Here is a 17,626-nt window from a genome sequence, read left to right on the forward strand (position 1 = left end):
TCAGAAAAAACTTACATGCTTTATTTTCTCTACAAAATAAAATTATACCATGCATTTCAATGTGTTGTGTGAACCCACAAACCACTCCTAAAACTACTGCAAATTTCAGGACAGGGACAATAAATTGTGAAGCGTTGTATGGTAAAACAGTAAAGTCACAGCCAGACCACATCACTGTGCGTTCTATATGCCGTAACAGAAAAAAATAAACATATAGAACCACGGAATGGTTTGGGTTGGAAGGGACATTAAAAAACATTCAGCTACAACCCCCTGCCACACACTTCCCACCAGACCAGGTTGCCCAAAGCCCCATCCAACCTGGCCTTGAGCACTTCCAAGGATGGGGCATCCCCAGCTTCTCTGGGCAACCTGTTCCAGTGCCTCACCACCCTCTGAGTAAAGAATTTCCTCCTTTTATGTAATCTAAGCCTTCCTTCTTTTAGTTTAAATCCATTCCCCCTTGTCCTATCACCCCACTCCCTGACAAAGAGTCCCTCCCCAGCTTTCTTGTAGCCCCCTTAGGTACTGGAAGGCTGCTCTAAAGTCTCCCCTGAGCCTTCTCCAGGCTGAACAACCCCAACTCCCTCAGCCTGTCTTCATAGGAGAGATGCTCCAGCCCCTTGGTCACCTTCACAGCCCTCCTCTGGAACGCAAGAAGTTATAGTAGGCCCCATTTTAGCCAAACTGATTAACTCTCCCCCCCCCCCCCCGTGTTCCTTTCCTTCACATTTTGATTGTCTCTCAGATGCATTTTTCCCTGTATTGTCTGTATGCTCTTTTATTGTATATAAAGTTTTTGAATATGACGTAGCAGAGTTCTTGTGAGCATTTCCCATCTACACTACAATGGATTCCACAATGAACTAAAAGTCTTAGAAATTGGAACAACAACATTAATACTAATATTTTCTTACAACAACCTAGTTGCACTCCCTTTATAATGCATCACTGTGTCTTTAAACAGATCAGAAAATGTACAAAACAAGGAAAGGAGATATCCAGCTCATAGACATGAAATTGGGTCGAAAAAGACTACAGCAAGGTAGTACTATTATATCAAATAATACCTTACTTTAAGTTCATTTAACTGTCTTTGTACATCCATATGTTCTCTGAAATTTGTGAGGAAGAGATCAAAAAAAACTTCATAAATGAAGTAATTTACTTTGCACTAAGTAACTTCTGTGGTAGATAATTTCATTAAGCGTCCTGGTAAGTCTAACACGGATATTTTATTTTAGAAATACTTTAACACATTGTTTCCTGTAAGTTCATTTATAAATAAAAAAGAAGACAGAACACTCATACGTTCACACAGCCTAAGGTCAGACTGATCAGAGTCAGAGGTCACTGGAGCAGTAGTCTGGGATTTGGGAAACCAGTATCCAATTCTTTGCTTTGGTAAGAAGCAATGTCCCACATGTAAAAAGGAATTCCTGAGCCACCCCATGTATTAACTCCTGCATTACTCGGTGAGTACCGTATGTATTTTACAACGTGTGCACTTGACTTAGAGACTTCATGCGGTGCAGAATCTCCCCAATCAAGGGTCAGCTGAGCCACACCACAAGAACGTACTTTTTCCAGCAGCGTATCTTGGTTTTGGTTTTCTGTACAATCCATAGACAATCAGACTTCTTTTTTTCCTCTTGTGATTACATCTCCTAACAAAATAGGAGGAGGAAATTTCTCACCACAAAGAAGATTTTTCCAGACTTTAGATCATTTTTGTACCTCTTTGCTGAAAATAAATATATATATAATAGTTTTGAAAAGGTTTACAACAGATCTGGGCAAAACAATTTATCATTTTAAGAGTGCTACACTCTCTTCCTTGACTTTGCAATTCCCTCCATATTTCATTAAACTTTTATCTTTTAAAAGTTTAAGTATCATTACTTCGGTATTGTCTCCTGTGTGCAATACTTCCTAGGAGCCAAACAGACCAAACTATGCCCTACAATAACCATGACCAGAATCAATAAACACCCCACTTACACATATAAGGGTAATATCAGGCCGAAGAATCTTTTCATAGATGTGATTTATTTATTTTATTTAAACCGAGTTGAATGAACTGTGCTTCAATTTAAGCCTAGATAAAAGAACCCTCTCCTTGGATAATATGGCAGAAACTACAGTATGCATCACACTGTCCAGCTGAAAGCTAAATTGACCCTAAGAAAAATATATACAACAAAGACAACTAAAGAAAGGGGAATTTTAAATTATTCGAAAATTTGTAGCTGTCACTTGGAAATGGGTATGCAACACAGTTCTGAAAGAAGAATATCCCAAGAACATGCACATCTGTTTAATATTACAAGCTAACTGTCAACATCCTAAGTGAAGTTTTAATTTAATATTTTTTCTTTCTTGATGTTTTACCTTTAGAGAATGCCTCATGAGAGTATCAGCTTTCTATAAGAAACTGTTAAATATAAAGAAATGTTATTGTAGCATGTTTATAAAATCATAGTTCGAGAACTTTTTATTTTTCTAAAGCCTGACCACAACTTAATTATCTGCAGGACATTCCAAGCTCACAATTGCAAGCTCCAGTTCCCAAGCAATTTTAAACAATATCTACTGTACAGGACACACAGTATTGCAAATACCACAACATGGTAATGTTTCCAAAAGTCAGCATTAGAGCCTTTAGACATGGTTTTTATTTTCAATAAATATTTGTTTCTCCACTAATCATTAAATCGTTTTCATCACCATTACATGTTTGTCTTTCACATCAGTTTGCTATCACCATTTATTTTTAATACGAGTGAACAAGTTATGAATAAGATAGATATCATGTATAGCATGTCTTGTGTTATACATAAAGTGTCACAAGACTAAGCAGTGTGTTCCTCTGCAGCTCTCACAATGTTTTTCTTCTTTTTCAGGAAAAAGCACAAGTTAAAAGGCTAAACTGGAGTTAAGGGCGGGGGGGGGGGGGGGGACAGAAGAGCATTAGCTCAGCCAAAAGCTCTTAAAGAAATTACAGCTTTCTTTTCAGAAAGAGAAACGAAAAGCCTGGGAATTTGAAATTGTTGCTGCTTTGTGAGAACATCCAAACCACCTGAAAATAGGCAAGAATAAAAAATCCACAATGCAGTTGTGTCTGTACTTTACCCACATTAATCTGAAAAAAAAAAAAAAAAACAGCAGATGATACAATGCTTCCAGAACTCCTCAGAAGACCCCCAAAAGTACGCTTCTCCTTACAAACTCCCGTCTTCCTACTCCTTTAAATCAACTCTCCTCTTGCCTGGAGACTGTTTAGTACCCCAGGTCCAGCAGCGTGGTTACTTCTGGTCTTCTACAGTAAATATTGCTACCTTTCACCTGTACTAAGCGTTTGAGGACTTCATATTTTCACTCAAGGCTTTTCCATTTAAAAAATAATCAGTGAATGACCATATTAAAAATCTGATTAGAATATTACTCCATATTAGACGTGTAATCAACCTACCGGATCATCATTTTTAACATGTCAAAATACAAGACCTCTCCCTTATTTTCAGTCCCAGACCAACAAAACACTTAAGCTTGTCCTCACAGAACCTCTGCTGATGTTCACCTGAAGCCTATTTCCCACTTTCCACCCCACTGAGACATGGAAAAGTAAGAACCATCGGTCAGTCCCAGCTTGTACTGCAGAAATTAAATATTCAGTTCAGAATCGGTAAAATTAAGTCCACATTCAAAGCGGTTTAAAAGTCAACCAAAAAAGGAAATACCCGCTGAGAAATGTCAAGCAGGCAATCTATTAATAGTAGAAAAGCAACGACTGAAAGGGATTTGGGTTACATTTAACTATCTGGGTCTTGTTTATTTCTTTCAAATGCTGGACAATACCTACGGAAGTGGAACAGATTTAACCTTCAGCAGATGCCGTACACCCACCACTCTCGCTGCTCTCAGCCCAAAGGGAACACGCCGAGCCAGAAGGAAAGGATGAAGAGGGGCAAGCACACACCTCAAGGCTGGCAGCCAGTCACCAAAAATTGTCACTTCTGGCAGACAAAAAGCTTTGCCACACCACCCCGAAGCCAGGAAACATGTTTTCAATAAAGTATTCATAATTTACAATTCTAAACAGTTATATTAAACTGAAGTATTTCAGACATTAAAGAACGTTTTTCCCACAAACTGTTGCCAACAGTTCATATCTCCAATTTTCACCCTTTAATTGCTTTCACGGAAACTATCATACCAGGTTTAATATCTGCCAGCCTGAAAAGTATTTTCACGTTTAGTGGTCTGACATTTCAAAGACAGAGCATATAATTTAAAGAATCTCTTACTGGTAATTTTTATCTTTTTATCTATGGTGGAACAACAACTAAAACGACTTTATTCCCTTATTATCAAAAAATCACAAGGGATTTGACAAAACAAGCCCAAATTAGCAAAAACAGAAGAGAGTCTCAGTACAACTAGTTGACGGCAATGACTAGTTATCAATTTGTTTGAAGTTGCGAACTCTTTAAGCTTTGAAATACCTGTTCCCTAAGAAGGTTTAAACATCCTTTTTTATTATTGTTATTTCAACAGTATGAAGCATAGCACCCTAAATCGTCTCCCCATTTTATTATTTCAATGTATTTGAGAGCTCAAAGCAATTACTATCTGTGATGGCTCAGAAATTCTGTTAGCTAATTGTCACAGAGGAGAAAACTGTTTAGTCTGAGTCTAGATTTACTGGAAATTACCAGAAGTAGTACTCTGAGACAAAAGAAATGCCCCTCTCTATGTAACTTTACAAGCTATTTCTATCCTCTCATGTTTGATAGTCCCTTCTCTAACTTGTATCAGACTATTTGCTTCTTGCTAAGCCTGCTGACTCCCTGCTGTTGTCCTTGCTATCATCCCAATTTATCACTCCAGCTTTCTGGATCCCACAGACCTACCACCCTGTCCCTGTCTCACCATTTTCCTTCTTCAGATGCCATGCAAACGTAAGCTATGTTTGAGAAAGGAAGGGGGCGACGTATGTTAAACCTCAGATTTCCTCCAATTCCATACAAACAACAAACTTCCACTGAGTTTATCCTTATTTTTAGCAAGGCAACAAACCAACAGCTCACAGGAGGTGTCAACTTAATGGACAACCGTACCCTTAAAGGAGTTCGTAGTGACCAGCTACATCAAATAATTCCTCCAGCAACTGCAAGCCAGGAAGGAACTTCCCACAACCAAGCCGGCCATGGAAGGATGGCAGGAGAGGATGAAGACAAGGGGCCCTTTGCCCTCAAAACATGAACTGCAGCCCTGGGGTCCTCTTGGACTCCTCAGCACCACGTGAGGTCCAGTTAACCGAAACAAAGCTAATGGGCAACTAAGGAAAGCTGTCTCCCAAGCCAGCTTTCAACCCTGCTGTTCAGTCTACATTCAGAAAACAATTCCCATGGAGTTAAGAATGAATTTAAAAGAAAACAAACAAAGGGAGGAGAGGACAACAGACATTTGTACAGACATTTCAGAACTTCCCAAAATATAAGAGTTCAGAACTCCTCCCCAAAGGCTGACCTATATCCTCACCACTGTTACTGATGTAAGTTTTGCTGAAACCAGAAGCATCACATGGGGAACATTAGTGATCTGGCATTTAATCCTACTGCATAAAACAAGGGCAGCATTTCATTCCTCTCCAAAAATGTTTTTTTAAAAAAATCTTTCTTCTGCTGTTTCCTTAATTTGCTTTTTATGTTTCTAACCTCCTAATTAAAGATATCAACTGCTTTGCCTTCCACCTCTCAGGCTAAATTTCTTCTCTAACACGAATGAGAGGTAAAAACAATAAACCTTCATAATAAGGAACTATCATTAACCATCATTTGCAGGGAAGAAGAGATAAATCTGAAATATTAGAAAGCAGCATTCTCTATCTTCCCATCTGAAAAAGCATAATTTAAGACTTATGTTTTCTGCCTAGCAAATGAGGGAGGAAAACCTGGGTGCACGTAAACGAGCACAAAACGCAGCCCCACCAGTGAACTTTGAGGAGAAAAGTGGCCGTTCGGCACGGCACGAGGGAGACGTCAGAAGGAATTCCGATGACCTCAGCTATGGGCCCAATTTATTAGAACTTACCTCTCATTAAAAGCTAAAAAGTGAACTGAAATATTGCTTGCTGTCCAAACTTTGGCACAGTCATTAATTTGCAATAAAGACTGTAATTGGTTATACCGTAAGCAATATATATTTCCCTTGCATCCAAATATTCTCTCACGGGAGTTATTCTTATGTAAGCGTTAGAGCCAAAACGATCGTATAAACTAACCTGAGTAAAGCAGGTTAGAAATTTTCAGTCTGCTTTGTGTAAAACCCCCTGAGTTAAAGCATACCATCCTAACCATTGCTGGCCATCTCCCTCAGAGCGCTGCTTAGGGTCAGCCACTGCAGTATATCGGGATAATTCGCTCCATGGCCATGCAGTCTTTGGCTCGCTGGCTGTGCGCTGTTACGGACTTTAACGGCACCGACCTCAGCTACAGAGGTTTTTGGGATTAGGCTCCATTCAGGTCTATTCTAGACCTGGCAAAGGCATGTCCCATCCTATAAAAAGTTAATGTAGCAAGCAGGTTATTTTATTTTAACCGGTATTTCCAAGTGAAAAGAAATATAAACGCTTAACATAAAGAAGTTAACTGGAAGTTGGCAGGTGGTCTTGATAAATACAATGTTGTTGGGTTATTATAAATGTTTGTATAACTGAAAAAAAATCTGAGCAATTAATACTGAAATTGTGGTTTCCCTGGCAAGAGAACAAAGCAGGCCAGATTTTCACTTGAGTCTCCTTTTTCACACACAAACTGAAATTAAGTAGTGATAAAGCTGGTGTTGTCTGCGTGTTAGTTGCTCTGTCCCAGGCTAGTAGACTCCACCCCCCCTTTTTTTTTCCTCCTCTCTTTTTAGTATTTTGAGTATTTCTTGATCTTTTAAAAATTTAGAAGTAATTCTTTGTTTTGTAACTACTGACCCAAGGCTGACTCAGAACGGGCAACGCAGTAACTTTCATATTCCAGTGAGAAGTTTAACACTCGGCACTGGCATTTTGGCACACATTTTACTTTTGGACCAGCATACAATCCCTACTTTTCCCCGCCAGACCCCTCTGGAAAGGAAGGGAGAGTGTCACAACCACAGCAGCGGTGGGTGGCTGAGGCCAAGCACCAAGGCCACCAGCCTACCGCCAAGGCCGGCGCACACCCATGGGAGGCTGCGGAAAATCCTTCGGACCTCCCAGTCCTTATGCACTTTAACCGGGCACATTACAGAGCTATGGGGTCCTGCACTTTATTCTTGATCCTTCTTCAAAAGTTTCAGAATAGTCTGACAGGGATCAGAAGGTAAATATGTTTAAAACCATTCACTTTTAACTGTGCTGTGTCAATAATTCTGTTGTGCTATTCAAGGTGGTGCAACACGGTCAGTTTGGGAGTCCAGCTCCTCATTTGGGCATTCTCCATGCTTTTTTAGGCTTCATTAATGCCATGCAAAGATTCAGCCACTGTAAACGTCATATACAAGTATGCCTGCTCCTTTCTTTCGTCCTACAAGGATGCTCTAAATGCCAGGTTGTGAAAGATGTGCAGCGAGATCCCATGTTTGGGCCCAACGACAAATCAGTTCTCCCCCCCTACTAATAGGGATGTTAGTTTGAATTATCCTGTGGGCTAATCCGATGAGATACACTGGAATTACATAGGTATGCATGAAAATGCTGTTTTACTCAAAGTATATAGAATTTATACATCGCATATAGAGTTTAAACAGTAACATCAAAAACCAACAACAGAACTACAAAACAAACTGCAACAACTGGAGCTTATCTGTAGTCAGAACAGTATACTATGAAAGTCAGGCCACCTCGTAATTAGAAAGTTTGTTCAAAATTTATATTCAAAGTCATTTGTTCTGGCTTTCACAAGAACTAGTTCTGGAGGCAAGTTTTATGTGGGGATTTTTCCTTCTCATTAAATATATGTACAGAGCAACCAAACACACTCTTAATGTGAATGCTGGCCTACCGTACCCATTTAAGAAAAAAAAAAAAATCAGTTAATCATCCTATAGAATCCATACACACAAGTTATATGAAGAACAGATGTCGTAGCCTTGTGAATCTGGCATCCTTATGTGTTCAACAGCTTCAAACACAGACATTTGATCATTCTGAAATTTTGCATTTAAAGACTTACAAACATTTAACCTTTCAATTTTCCATTCTCAAGGATATGTTTTCAGATATGTCTGGTATTGCTTTTGAAGAATTTGTGCTCTAGCACTTCAGTTTTTGGCTTTTTTTTTTTTTTTTTTTTTACAAACACCTTAAAAAAGATCATCTCCCTAGCACAACAACAACAAATAAGTAATTTATAGTTATAATCAAGCCTATCATGAAATTCTGCTTGACCGTTACTTTTATTTCTGTTAATAGGCCATATCAGCCCTGATTCCATTTCTATAACATATTGAACAGTGAGCAGTGATTAAAGTTCTCATTCCTTCCACATTTTCAAATAACTAGGAAGCATACTTGACATGTCTTCCTAATAGCTCAAAAACTTTTATTGCCATAAAAAGGGAAAAGGAAAGGCTTAAGTAGTAAGATTTCCCAAGACTGCTCTAAAATAAAAGTTCAAGCGCCAAACACCTTCCAAAACTGATAATCATTTAAAATACACAAAACAACAAGTATAAGGCCACAGTAAAGCTGTGAACAAGTGTTTTATAAACTGGGCCTATGCTATATTTTTTCTGGATAATTTGTCATTCAATGCTTAATTCAAACACTATTTATTTTTTTTAATGCTAATATGTCTTGTCCTTAAAATTCTTCCATCGCTTAGCAAATAGCTCAGCTTGATGCCAAATCTGATACGAAGTCACTGTGTAAGCATGTAAAAGTGTGATTAAAAATCTTTAATATCTCTATATACTGCACTTTAAATAGTTATGTCACAATAAAAGTTTAAGGACAGAAAAAAATTTTGCTTTTGTTTTAGTTGGCCCAAAAGCACTAATACACACAATATAAATTCTAACAGTCTTCTATAAATTTCAAGCATTGAAGAGTTCACCACTGTACCATGGTTTTCTTGAAGGGAATCATTCAAGTCAGTTCCTCTCTTGGTCCCAATCGGTGAACAGGGGGAGAGATTCCAACAACATGCACTACACACGCAGCTTTTGTCATCTTTCACTGCGTGTAAGACAATCAAATGCTTGAAAAATGCAGCTGACGGATGAAAAAAATCCACACACACAAAAAAGCCAGAAATAGGTCAGTGCTGGGGCAAAGAAAATCTTTTTAGAAGTTTGTGGCCATATCAGTCTTCTTTCATTTAGAAGAGCACTCCTAGCCAAACTGATCAGTTTCGTCCTAAGTTTGACAATGTCACCAGTCACAGCAGTCTCTACAACAAACATCACACAATCCTTCGGCTGTGCTGCTGCCACCCTGCACAAAGCCAGGCAAGGCACCCCAACTGCGGCACAGAAGGAAGCGTGGCTGTGTGGACTCCGCAGAAATATTTTGCCACTTCCATACCTGCATGTCAAACAGGTCTTCCACTATTGCTCAGCCAAATAAGGCACAATGAAAGTGCTGCCAAGGTGTAAATTATTCAGGGTCTCCATTGCTATCCTACCTATGTATTCTGATTGATATCCTCCAGGGCAAGTTTTAAAGACAACCGTAGTTAACAGCTTGATATGTTTCTTGGGTTAAAAAACAAACAGAACAAAAAAGTACAAGGGGAAGAATTCACTGGCTGTGTGTGTGTGTTTAAAATAGAAATATATTAAAGAATTAATGCATCTATCAAGGATTACAATTGCAAGGTAAGTTGCATGGTTTTTGCAGAAGCATCTCAATTTTTAATTGCTAGGCAAATTAAAAATTGCTATGACAAAGTATTTGAAAAGAGGCTTTGACACGTGTTTAACTGAAGCAAGCAACTGAAATCATTTATTTCACTACAAAGCTTACTGTTTCTAGGCGCAGTTTCTATGTTTTGTTCACACATTTAAATCAGACCTTCTTTAAGAAGACCTAAAGAAATGTTATAAAGACTTCTCTGGTCCAGCAGGTGTCTGGCTCTGCTGCCACCAATGCAATTGAGCTACAGGAGCAGAAACAGGACGAGCCTGATCTATTTCACTCCGACACATTTATCGACACATTCACAGCATTCCTGCTCATATCTGCTTCAGCAAGGCCTTGCCTTTTTCTCCGAAGCCACTGTTTACGTTAGTACCATAATGAAACCCATTCTCGCCATCAGACCTATTGGTCAGCTCATCCATGGTGGTGGCACTAGCCGTTTACTTCACTTGGTTTAAGAAAAATAAGGTAGGAGGAAAAAGACGTACATCTAGCATGTCGACACAGCACAGGACTATAGCTGGACAATGAGAAGAGCATGACTGTGAAACGCTTCAGCAAGGTATCCAAACACTGGCTAGTGTTAGACCCTTAGAGGATAACAACCGTCTCTCAGCATCAGTCCAAGCGATGGTGTTCTGAAGAGTAGATTTAAAATTTGTAGCTGCATTGATGATGCAGATAAACGCCAGTATGACGCCTCATGACTAAACTTCAATTATTTTAGAATTCCAGGAATTTATGAATTTACACATACTATGTTAAAAATTATAAAGGTTGCCCTGTCCTGGGATAAGATTGAAGGAGTCTGATCTAACACCACAGAATTAAGTTAAAATCAGAAGCTGCGGAAGGGGGAAGGTGGGCAGGGGAGAAAAAAGCAGATCTTATGGTCAAAGATCTTGAATGTAGCTTTACAGACTGGTCTTATCACCACAGATAGATCCCTAAGACAGCAATCACAGTTGACAAGGCACTTATATGAACTTTTCATGGACAGTTAATAATTATGTGGTCAATTAACAGGTACCTCATTTGACATCCTCTGCTTAGGCCTCAAAGCAACCACTGAACTACTGTAGAACAGCTGGTGTCAAGTGCTGCAAAACACATTGGCCTTTAAGTGCTTTCTCTGAGAAACTGGAAAAGTGCAATGGAAACAGCAATTTGACATTAATCCCTGTGTTTGAAACTAGGCTGTTTATAAGGAAGAAGACATTAGGACAAAGGTTACTTGTCACTCTTTGCTCAGTACTGAACTTGCACATTTTGGTAGGGCTGTGCTCAGACAGCACGCTCAGCACTCTGCTCCCCTTGCAAAACATGGTCAGTGCCTTACTAAAGGTGTTCTCCAAACCCTGCTCTCATCCCAGACTTTCTTCCCCCTCCCTTTCACCCGGTACAGAGGCAAAGGTTAGGCATCAAATTTGCTCTGCAGCACTGCTGACGGACGCTATTCCTGCTCGGCCACTCCTGCGATCTCAGCGCTTGTCCCACGCCGTGCGGCGTCCCGGTGCTCTTGTCACCTGCAGCTCACCAGCAGCCGGCACCTGACAGCCGCACGACGGAGGGCGCAAACGCAGGACGACAAAACGGGCGGCCCTGTGTCGCCAACACCCGCCGTCGCCTCGGCTCCGGGCGCCATCTCCTACGTGGCAGCCGCCGTGGGCAGCGCCCCGGGGGGAAGGCGGCGCCGCCCCGGCAGGAAGGCGAGCCCCCGGGGGCGACGGGCGGGCTCCGAGCCCGCCGCCGGGCTCCCAGCCCACATCCGTCCGGGAAGGCGGGCGGTCTGCGGGCACTCGGGGCTCGCTCGCCCCGGCTCCCCGGGGAGGGCTGCCCGGCCCCGGTTGCTGCTGCTGCTGCCGCCGCCGTCCCCCCTTCTCCTCCGCCCCGGTGCCCGCACTCACCACCTCTCGTGCCCGGCCGGTGAAGTCGCTCTTGGAGCGGGCTGCGCCGCGCTTGAGCAGCTCATCCCTGGCGCTGTCCCCGGCTGCCACCCCCAGCGCCTTATTGCGGGTTTTCACCGTTTTCACGCTGGCCTTGAAGAGCAGGGTGATGTCCACCGCCATGGCGGCCGGTGCCGCCGCGCAGCCTTCCCCGCGCAACGCGGCCCCGCGCAACGCGTTCCGCCGCCCGCCCGCCCCCGGGGCCGGTCCCGGAGCCTGTGAGGGAGCGTGGGGCCGGCTGTGGGGCTGGTCGTGGGGCTGGCTGCGCGGCTGGCTGCCGGGACCCTCCGCTGAGCCCGCCGGCCCTACGAGGTGTTTCACGCCCCGGCCTGGGCCGCCACGGAGGCCGGGCTGTGTGAGGGAGGCCTCGGCTGAGAGAAGCCGCGGCCAGGGACGGGCTCCGCCGCCCGGCTCCGGCTCTCGGCGTCCTGGGCGGCTCAGCCAGCAGCTCAGGGGGCTCAGCCAGCAGCCCGGGGCTCGACCAGCTCTTCCCAGAATTTGGGGAGCTGCCGTGCTGTTCTGTCTTCACGGGTTCACCCAGGGGAAGCTGGAAGAAGCATGTGTCTGCGTGTGTACTGGATTGTCGGGGGCAGTGCTGTAGGAGACTTCGGCGCTGCTGCCTCCTATCATATAGAAGTTGTTTGCGGAATAAAACTTAAATTGCAATGAAACTAATGGCGTCTGGGCCGCCGAGCTCTGGTGGCATGGCAGGTGTCACCAGGTGGTGCTGTTATACAGAGCCATCCAGGCTTTCAGCCTCAGAACTTAGACACGGAAAGACAGGTTAATTAGAGCTGATCAATGTGTTTTAGCAAGTTTGTAGCAGGATCGGGGATTAGTGCAGGAGTGACATTTCCAGAGGAAACGGCCATCCATGTATAGGCATATTGATTATTTATTCTTGAACTTTAGAGATAGAACAGGCTCCTTACACCTGGAGTGCGTGACCTGGAACGTGATTCCCTCCTCACCAGGAGGCTGACTGTCAAGGTTCCTGAGACCTGCTGCCATCTAACACTGGGACAGTATCACGCTGGTACCTGAAAGACATACCACACAGGGAATTACAGTAATAGAATCATACAATCATAAAGGTTGGAAAAGTCCTCCAAGATCATCTGGTCCAACGACCACCAATATCACCCACTAAACCATGTCCCTAAGCACCACATACAACCCTTCCTTGAATGCCCCCAGGGACAGTGACTCCACCACCTCCCTGGGCAACCTGTTTCAATGCCTGACTGCTCTTTCTGAAAAGAAATGTCTCCTAATTTCCAACCTGAACCTCCCCTGGCACAACTTGAGGCTGTTCCCTCTAATCCTAACACTAGTTATCTGTGAGAACAGGCCGACCCTCAGCTCCCCACACCTTCCTTTCAGGGAGTTGTAGAGAGCAGTAAGGTCTCCCCTGATCTCCCCTAAGCCTCCTCTTCTCCAGACTAAACAACCCCAGTTCCCTCAGCTCTTCCTCATAGGACTCGTGTTCCATGCCCCTCACCAGCTTAGTAGCCCTTCTCTGGACCTGTTCCAGTACCTCAATGTCCTTCTTGTACTGAGGGGCCCAAAGCTGAACATAGTACTTGAGGTGCGGCCTCACCAAAGCAGAGTACAGGGGGATGACCACCTCCCTGGTCCTGCTGGCTACACTATTCCTGATACAAGGCAGGATGCCGTTGGCCTTCTTGGCCACCTGGGCACACTGCTGGCTGTTCAGGCGAGCATTGATCAACACCCCCAAATTCTTTTCCTCTGCACAGCTTTCCAGCCACTCTGCCCCAAGCCTGTAGCACTGCATGGGGTTCTTCTGACCAAAGTTCAGGACCCAACACCTAGCCATGTTGAACCCCATCCCATTGGCCTCTGCCCATCGACATGTCCTGTCCAGGTCCCTCTGCAGGGCCTTCCTACCCTCTGGCAGATCAACACTTCCCCCCAGTTTGGTGTCATCTGCAAATTTACTGAGGGTGCACTCAATTCCCTCCTCCAAATCATCAATAAAGATATTAAAGAGGATGGGCCCCAACACCGACCCCTGGGGAACACCACTTATGAATACACATTTATTGGTCATTTAACTGAATCTGAAGAAAGCTTTATGAAATAGCCTTTGCTATGATTTCTGTTGAGGCAATTTCATTACCGTGTTCTGTGCAGGAGACAAGCTACTTGCAGGGAAATTGTATGACACAGAGGGAAAACTTCTGACCAAATAACCAGTGATGGTGACGTATATATGCCATATAATGCTTTGGGGTCCAGCAGACACTGTAGTTTTTAACTGTGCTCTCACTGACCAAGAGCAAGCTGTCTGAAACAGTCTCCAAAGAAGAAAATTTCAAAATCTTGCCTCTCTCCAGCAGACTGAAGCTTAATCCAACTGTTTTTCGTATCCATTCTAGAGTATCAGACTTTCTTCCATTGATAATTACTACCTTGCTTTTCAGTTCACTTCAATCTTAGCAATCGAGGCTCCTTTATAGTTTTGTTGTGATTAGGATCCATTCATACTCTGTCATCATTGCTCTATTCTAAATCATGGTTGTTGGTTTTTTTTTTTTGTTTGTTTGTTTTTATGGTATGGATAGGTATTTCTAATTATCCAAACATATGGTGTTAAGTCACTGTCCTCGGTGCTGGATTTGCCGTGAAATAAATTTAAGGTATTAGCAAGTGGACAGCTAAGAAAACTAGGGTTTTCATTCCAGGAAAGCCAGCAGTATTTGATTGGACCTCAACCCCCATGCCTCTGCTCTTTCTAGATGTAGTTCAGATGGAAGGGATCTACAGGGATCACACAGTCCAACTGCCTGACCACTTCAGGGCTAACAAAAAGAGAAGGCATATTATTTAGGGTATTCTCTAAAGGCCTCTTGAACACTGACAGGCATTGTGCATACACCACCTCCCTACCAAGCCTGTTCCAGTGTTTGACCACCCTCATGGTAAAGAAATGTTTCTTACCTTCCAGCCCGGACCTCCCCTGGCACAGCTCGTTGCCGTTGCCTCCTGTTCTGTCATCGGGTAACATGGGGCAGAGATCAGCACATCCTTCTCGCCTTCCTCTCCTCAGGAAGTTGTGGAGAGCAGTGGGGTCTCCTCTGAGCCGCCTTTTCTCCAGACCAGACAACCCAAGTGTCCTCCCCGCTCCACACAGGACATGCCTTCCTATGTACCTATGTACCTATGTCCAACATTACTCCATCCCAGCTGCAGAACTTGGCATTCGCCTTAGCTGAATGTCATGCCATTGATGATGGTTACCTGTTAGAGCAGTTTTCATATGCTGTGATTCTGCCATCCTTAGGGTAACTATGCCTCACACCACAAACACATTACTTCATAGACACTTGCATAGGTAACTTTGTGCCAGTAGAAATAAGACATTCACAACATGGGCCAGAGTACTATGTTCCTGAAAATGTAGGTGACAAAATTAACCTCCCTGGTTTTGTGCATATTTCACTATAGAGCTTGTTCTTACATCTAATGAAGTTAACATTTACACTCATTTGAAGTATTCCCATTTAAGTGGATGTTGGAAAAGAATCTATACATTTTTGCTATTTAGGTGTTGTTGTTATTTCACATTTAAACTGAAGGAATATGAATGCTATTTTGAAATTTTGAACTTCATCTTATGTTCCTGGTTTTAGAAACAACAGCTTACCAGTGCCTATATCAGGTTATAGTTTACTCATTTTCGAAAGAAATTTAGGTACTTAAAAATAACTGGAATACTCTGTGTGTCTTTGGATGAAAAAAAAAAAAAAGAAAGAAAGAAAAAAAGAAACTTCAATACATTAAAACAAAATAAATTTTAACAGACTTACTATAGTTCACCTCCCAACTTTGCAAAGATTTATACACATACTGAACCACACTGATTACTGTGAATACTCCCACTGAGGTCAGTGGAGACACACAAGGCGCATACAGTTAAGCACATAAAGCTTTTATCAGATCAGGACCTTGGCTTAAAATTCTTTGGGAACATGATTGTGTCTTTATTTCTACTTTTATCTATTTATTTGTGCTTTGTGTCCACAAATAACAGTATGTGTGTGACCAGTAGTTACTGAAAACCACCCCAAAACAGAAATAGGAGAATTGCACAACCAATTGTGAACCTCAATGCTCTTAAATTATTCAGGCACAAGGAAATAAGCAGAGACACATTTTAAAAGAAACACAGTATTAAAATTCCATATGGCTGATCTCATCTGTCAGAAATGGACTGAACAGTTCGTCTGGTACAGAAAAAAGTTAAAACACCTTTTCAATGTGAAAGAAGGTTGCTCAAATGGTCTAACTCATTAGGTATATAATACCCAGGCCTCTGCTGTAGAGATAAATAGATAGCTTTGAAGATTTCAATTACTTTCAAATCAGTTGCTAAGAAGTGGTGCCCGGAGCTTTTATTTGAACTTGATCCTAGCTTCCTGTATACAGTAACTGCATCTACTCAGTAGTTATTTGCACTTCCACAACCACCTTGTTTTGAAAGTTTAAAGCTTACTTTGGAGCAGATAGGTTTCAATAGTATATGCTGGAGCTTCCTGTAATTGCTAATAGACTAACCTTGAAATTTAAGATTTTAAGGTTGGAGTAAAATTCCAAAACACGCACAAAGGGCTACAGTGCCACCATAAGCAACACAGGTAAATCTGTAGGAACGGATGCACTGTGCACTCAGTCATGCTTCAGCAGACATATGTCTGGAACAGGAGGAATTAGGAGTTTGCAAAATACTACAGTTTTATTTGCAGTGTGAGGACAGTATGCTGATCATCAGGTTTCAGCGTGTATCTGTTTAAATGCCAGTAAAATAACCTGGGCAACCCCGCCAGTGGAAAGGAGGCCAAGGCTCCCCTGCAGTTATCAATTAAAATGCCTGTTAAACAGGAGCTAGTGGGGTTCATCCCCACTCAGAGACAGGTAACTCCTCAATTAGTAAGTTCTGCCTGTGTGAGAAATAAAAAAATGGGACAAAGCTCCTGAACTCTATCCCTTACAATGCACTCCAGTTACAGAGGTCCTAATTTGGAACAGACAATAGAAAACTCTATGCTGTCCATTTTATACATTTCATATTTTTTCTGGCATAAAAACAGTAACTTTCTTTCTGTGATGGCAGTGTTACAAACTAAACAAGATATCAAAAGGAAGGCAATTTGCTTACAGTGCACATCTGTAATCGAGACAAATCGAGAGGGGAGAAGCTGTATTTGATGATTGTTTAAACTTTCAAGCCAATAGCATGCATGCTTATTGGCTAAACATCAAAGTAAATATAATAAATTTGTGGATGTGTGAAGAAATCTTTTCTTGGTATTTAAAAGTAGGATTGGGAGACAGTACAACCTGTACAAAGAAAGTATGCTGACTGTATACAATGGTGCAAAGTTCTGTGGAAAGAATGGATATGAACTGCAGGGTTATTCACGAGTTTTAATGTCTGTGGAAACAAATACTGACTGCCCCAAACCAATTCCATTGGCAGTAACACGAAGGTTCTGTTATTCCTCTTGAAACTAGACCATCACATCAAAATTCACACACTCAAAAAAAAAAAAAAAGAAAAATAACCAACCATCGTTGAAAGTATACTTTTTTTTCTTAAAATATATCAGAATATATGATGTCTAACAACACAAATTCAGGAAAAAAATGTTAACTCAATTTTCGTATTGTTTAAAGGCATATTTAGTTCCTAGTGATATCATATATAAAAAACATTTTTTAGTTGTAATTTAACTCCTAACATAGTATATTCTATCCAAAC

The 17,626-nt window shown here is 42.1% G+C and overlaps 1 protein-coding gene across 1 annotated transcript in view; it reads right to left on the reverse strand.

Moving 5' to 3' along the window:
* The window catches only part of STX18 (syntaxin 18), a 65,742-nt gene extending 53,760 nt beyond the window's left edge, over positions 1–11,982 (reverse strand). Inside the window, exon 1 of the mRNA XM_083834120.1 lies at positions 11,803–11,982. Coding sequence (XP_083690246.1) covers positions 11,803–11,964 — 162 coding nt within the window. The 5' untranslated portion in view covers positions 11,965–11,982. The remainder of the gene's footprint in view (positions 1–11,802) is intronic.
* Between the last annotated feature and the right edge of the window lie 5,644 nt (positions 11,983–17,626).

Source organism: Anser anser (genome assembly GCF_964211835.1).
Source record: "Anser anser genome assembly, chromosome: 4".
Lineage (NCBI taxonomy): Eukaryota > Metazoa > Chordata > Aves > Anseriformes > Anatidae > Anser > Anser anser.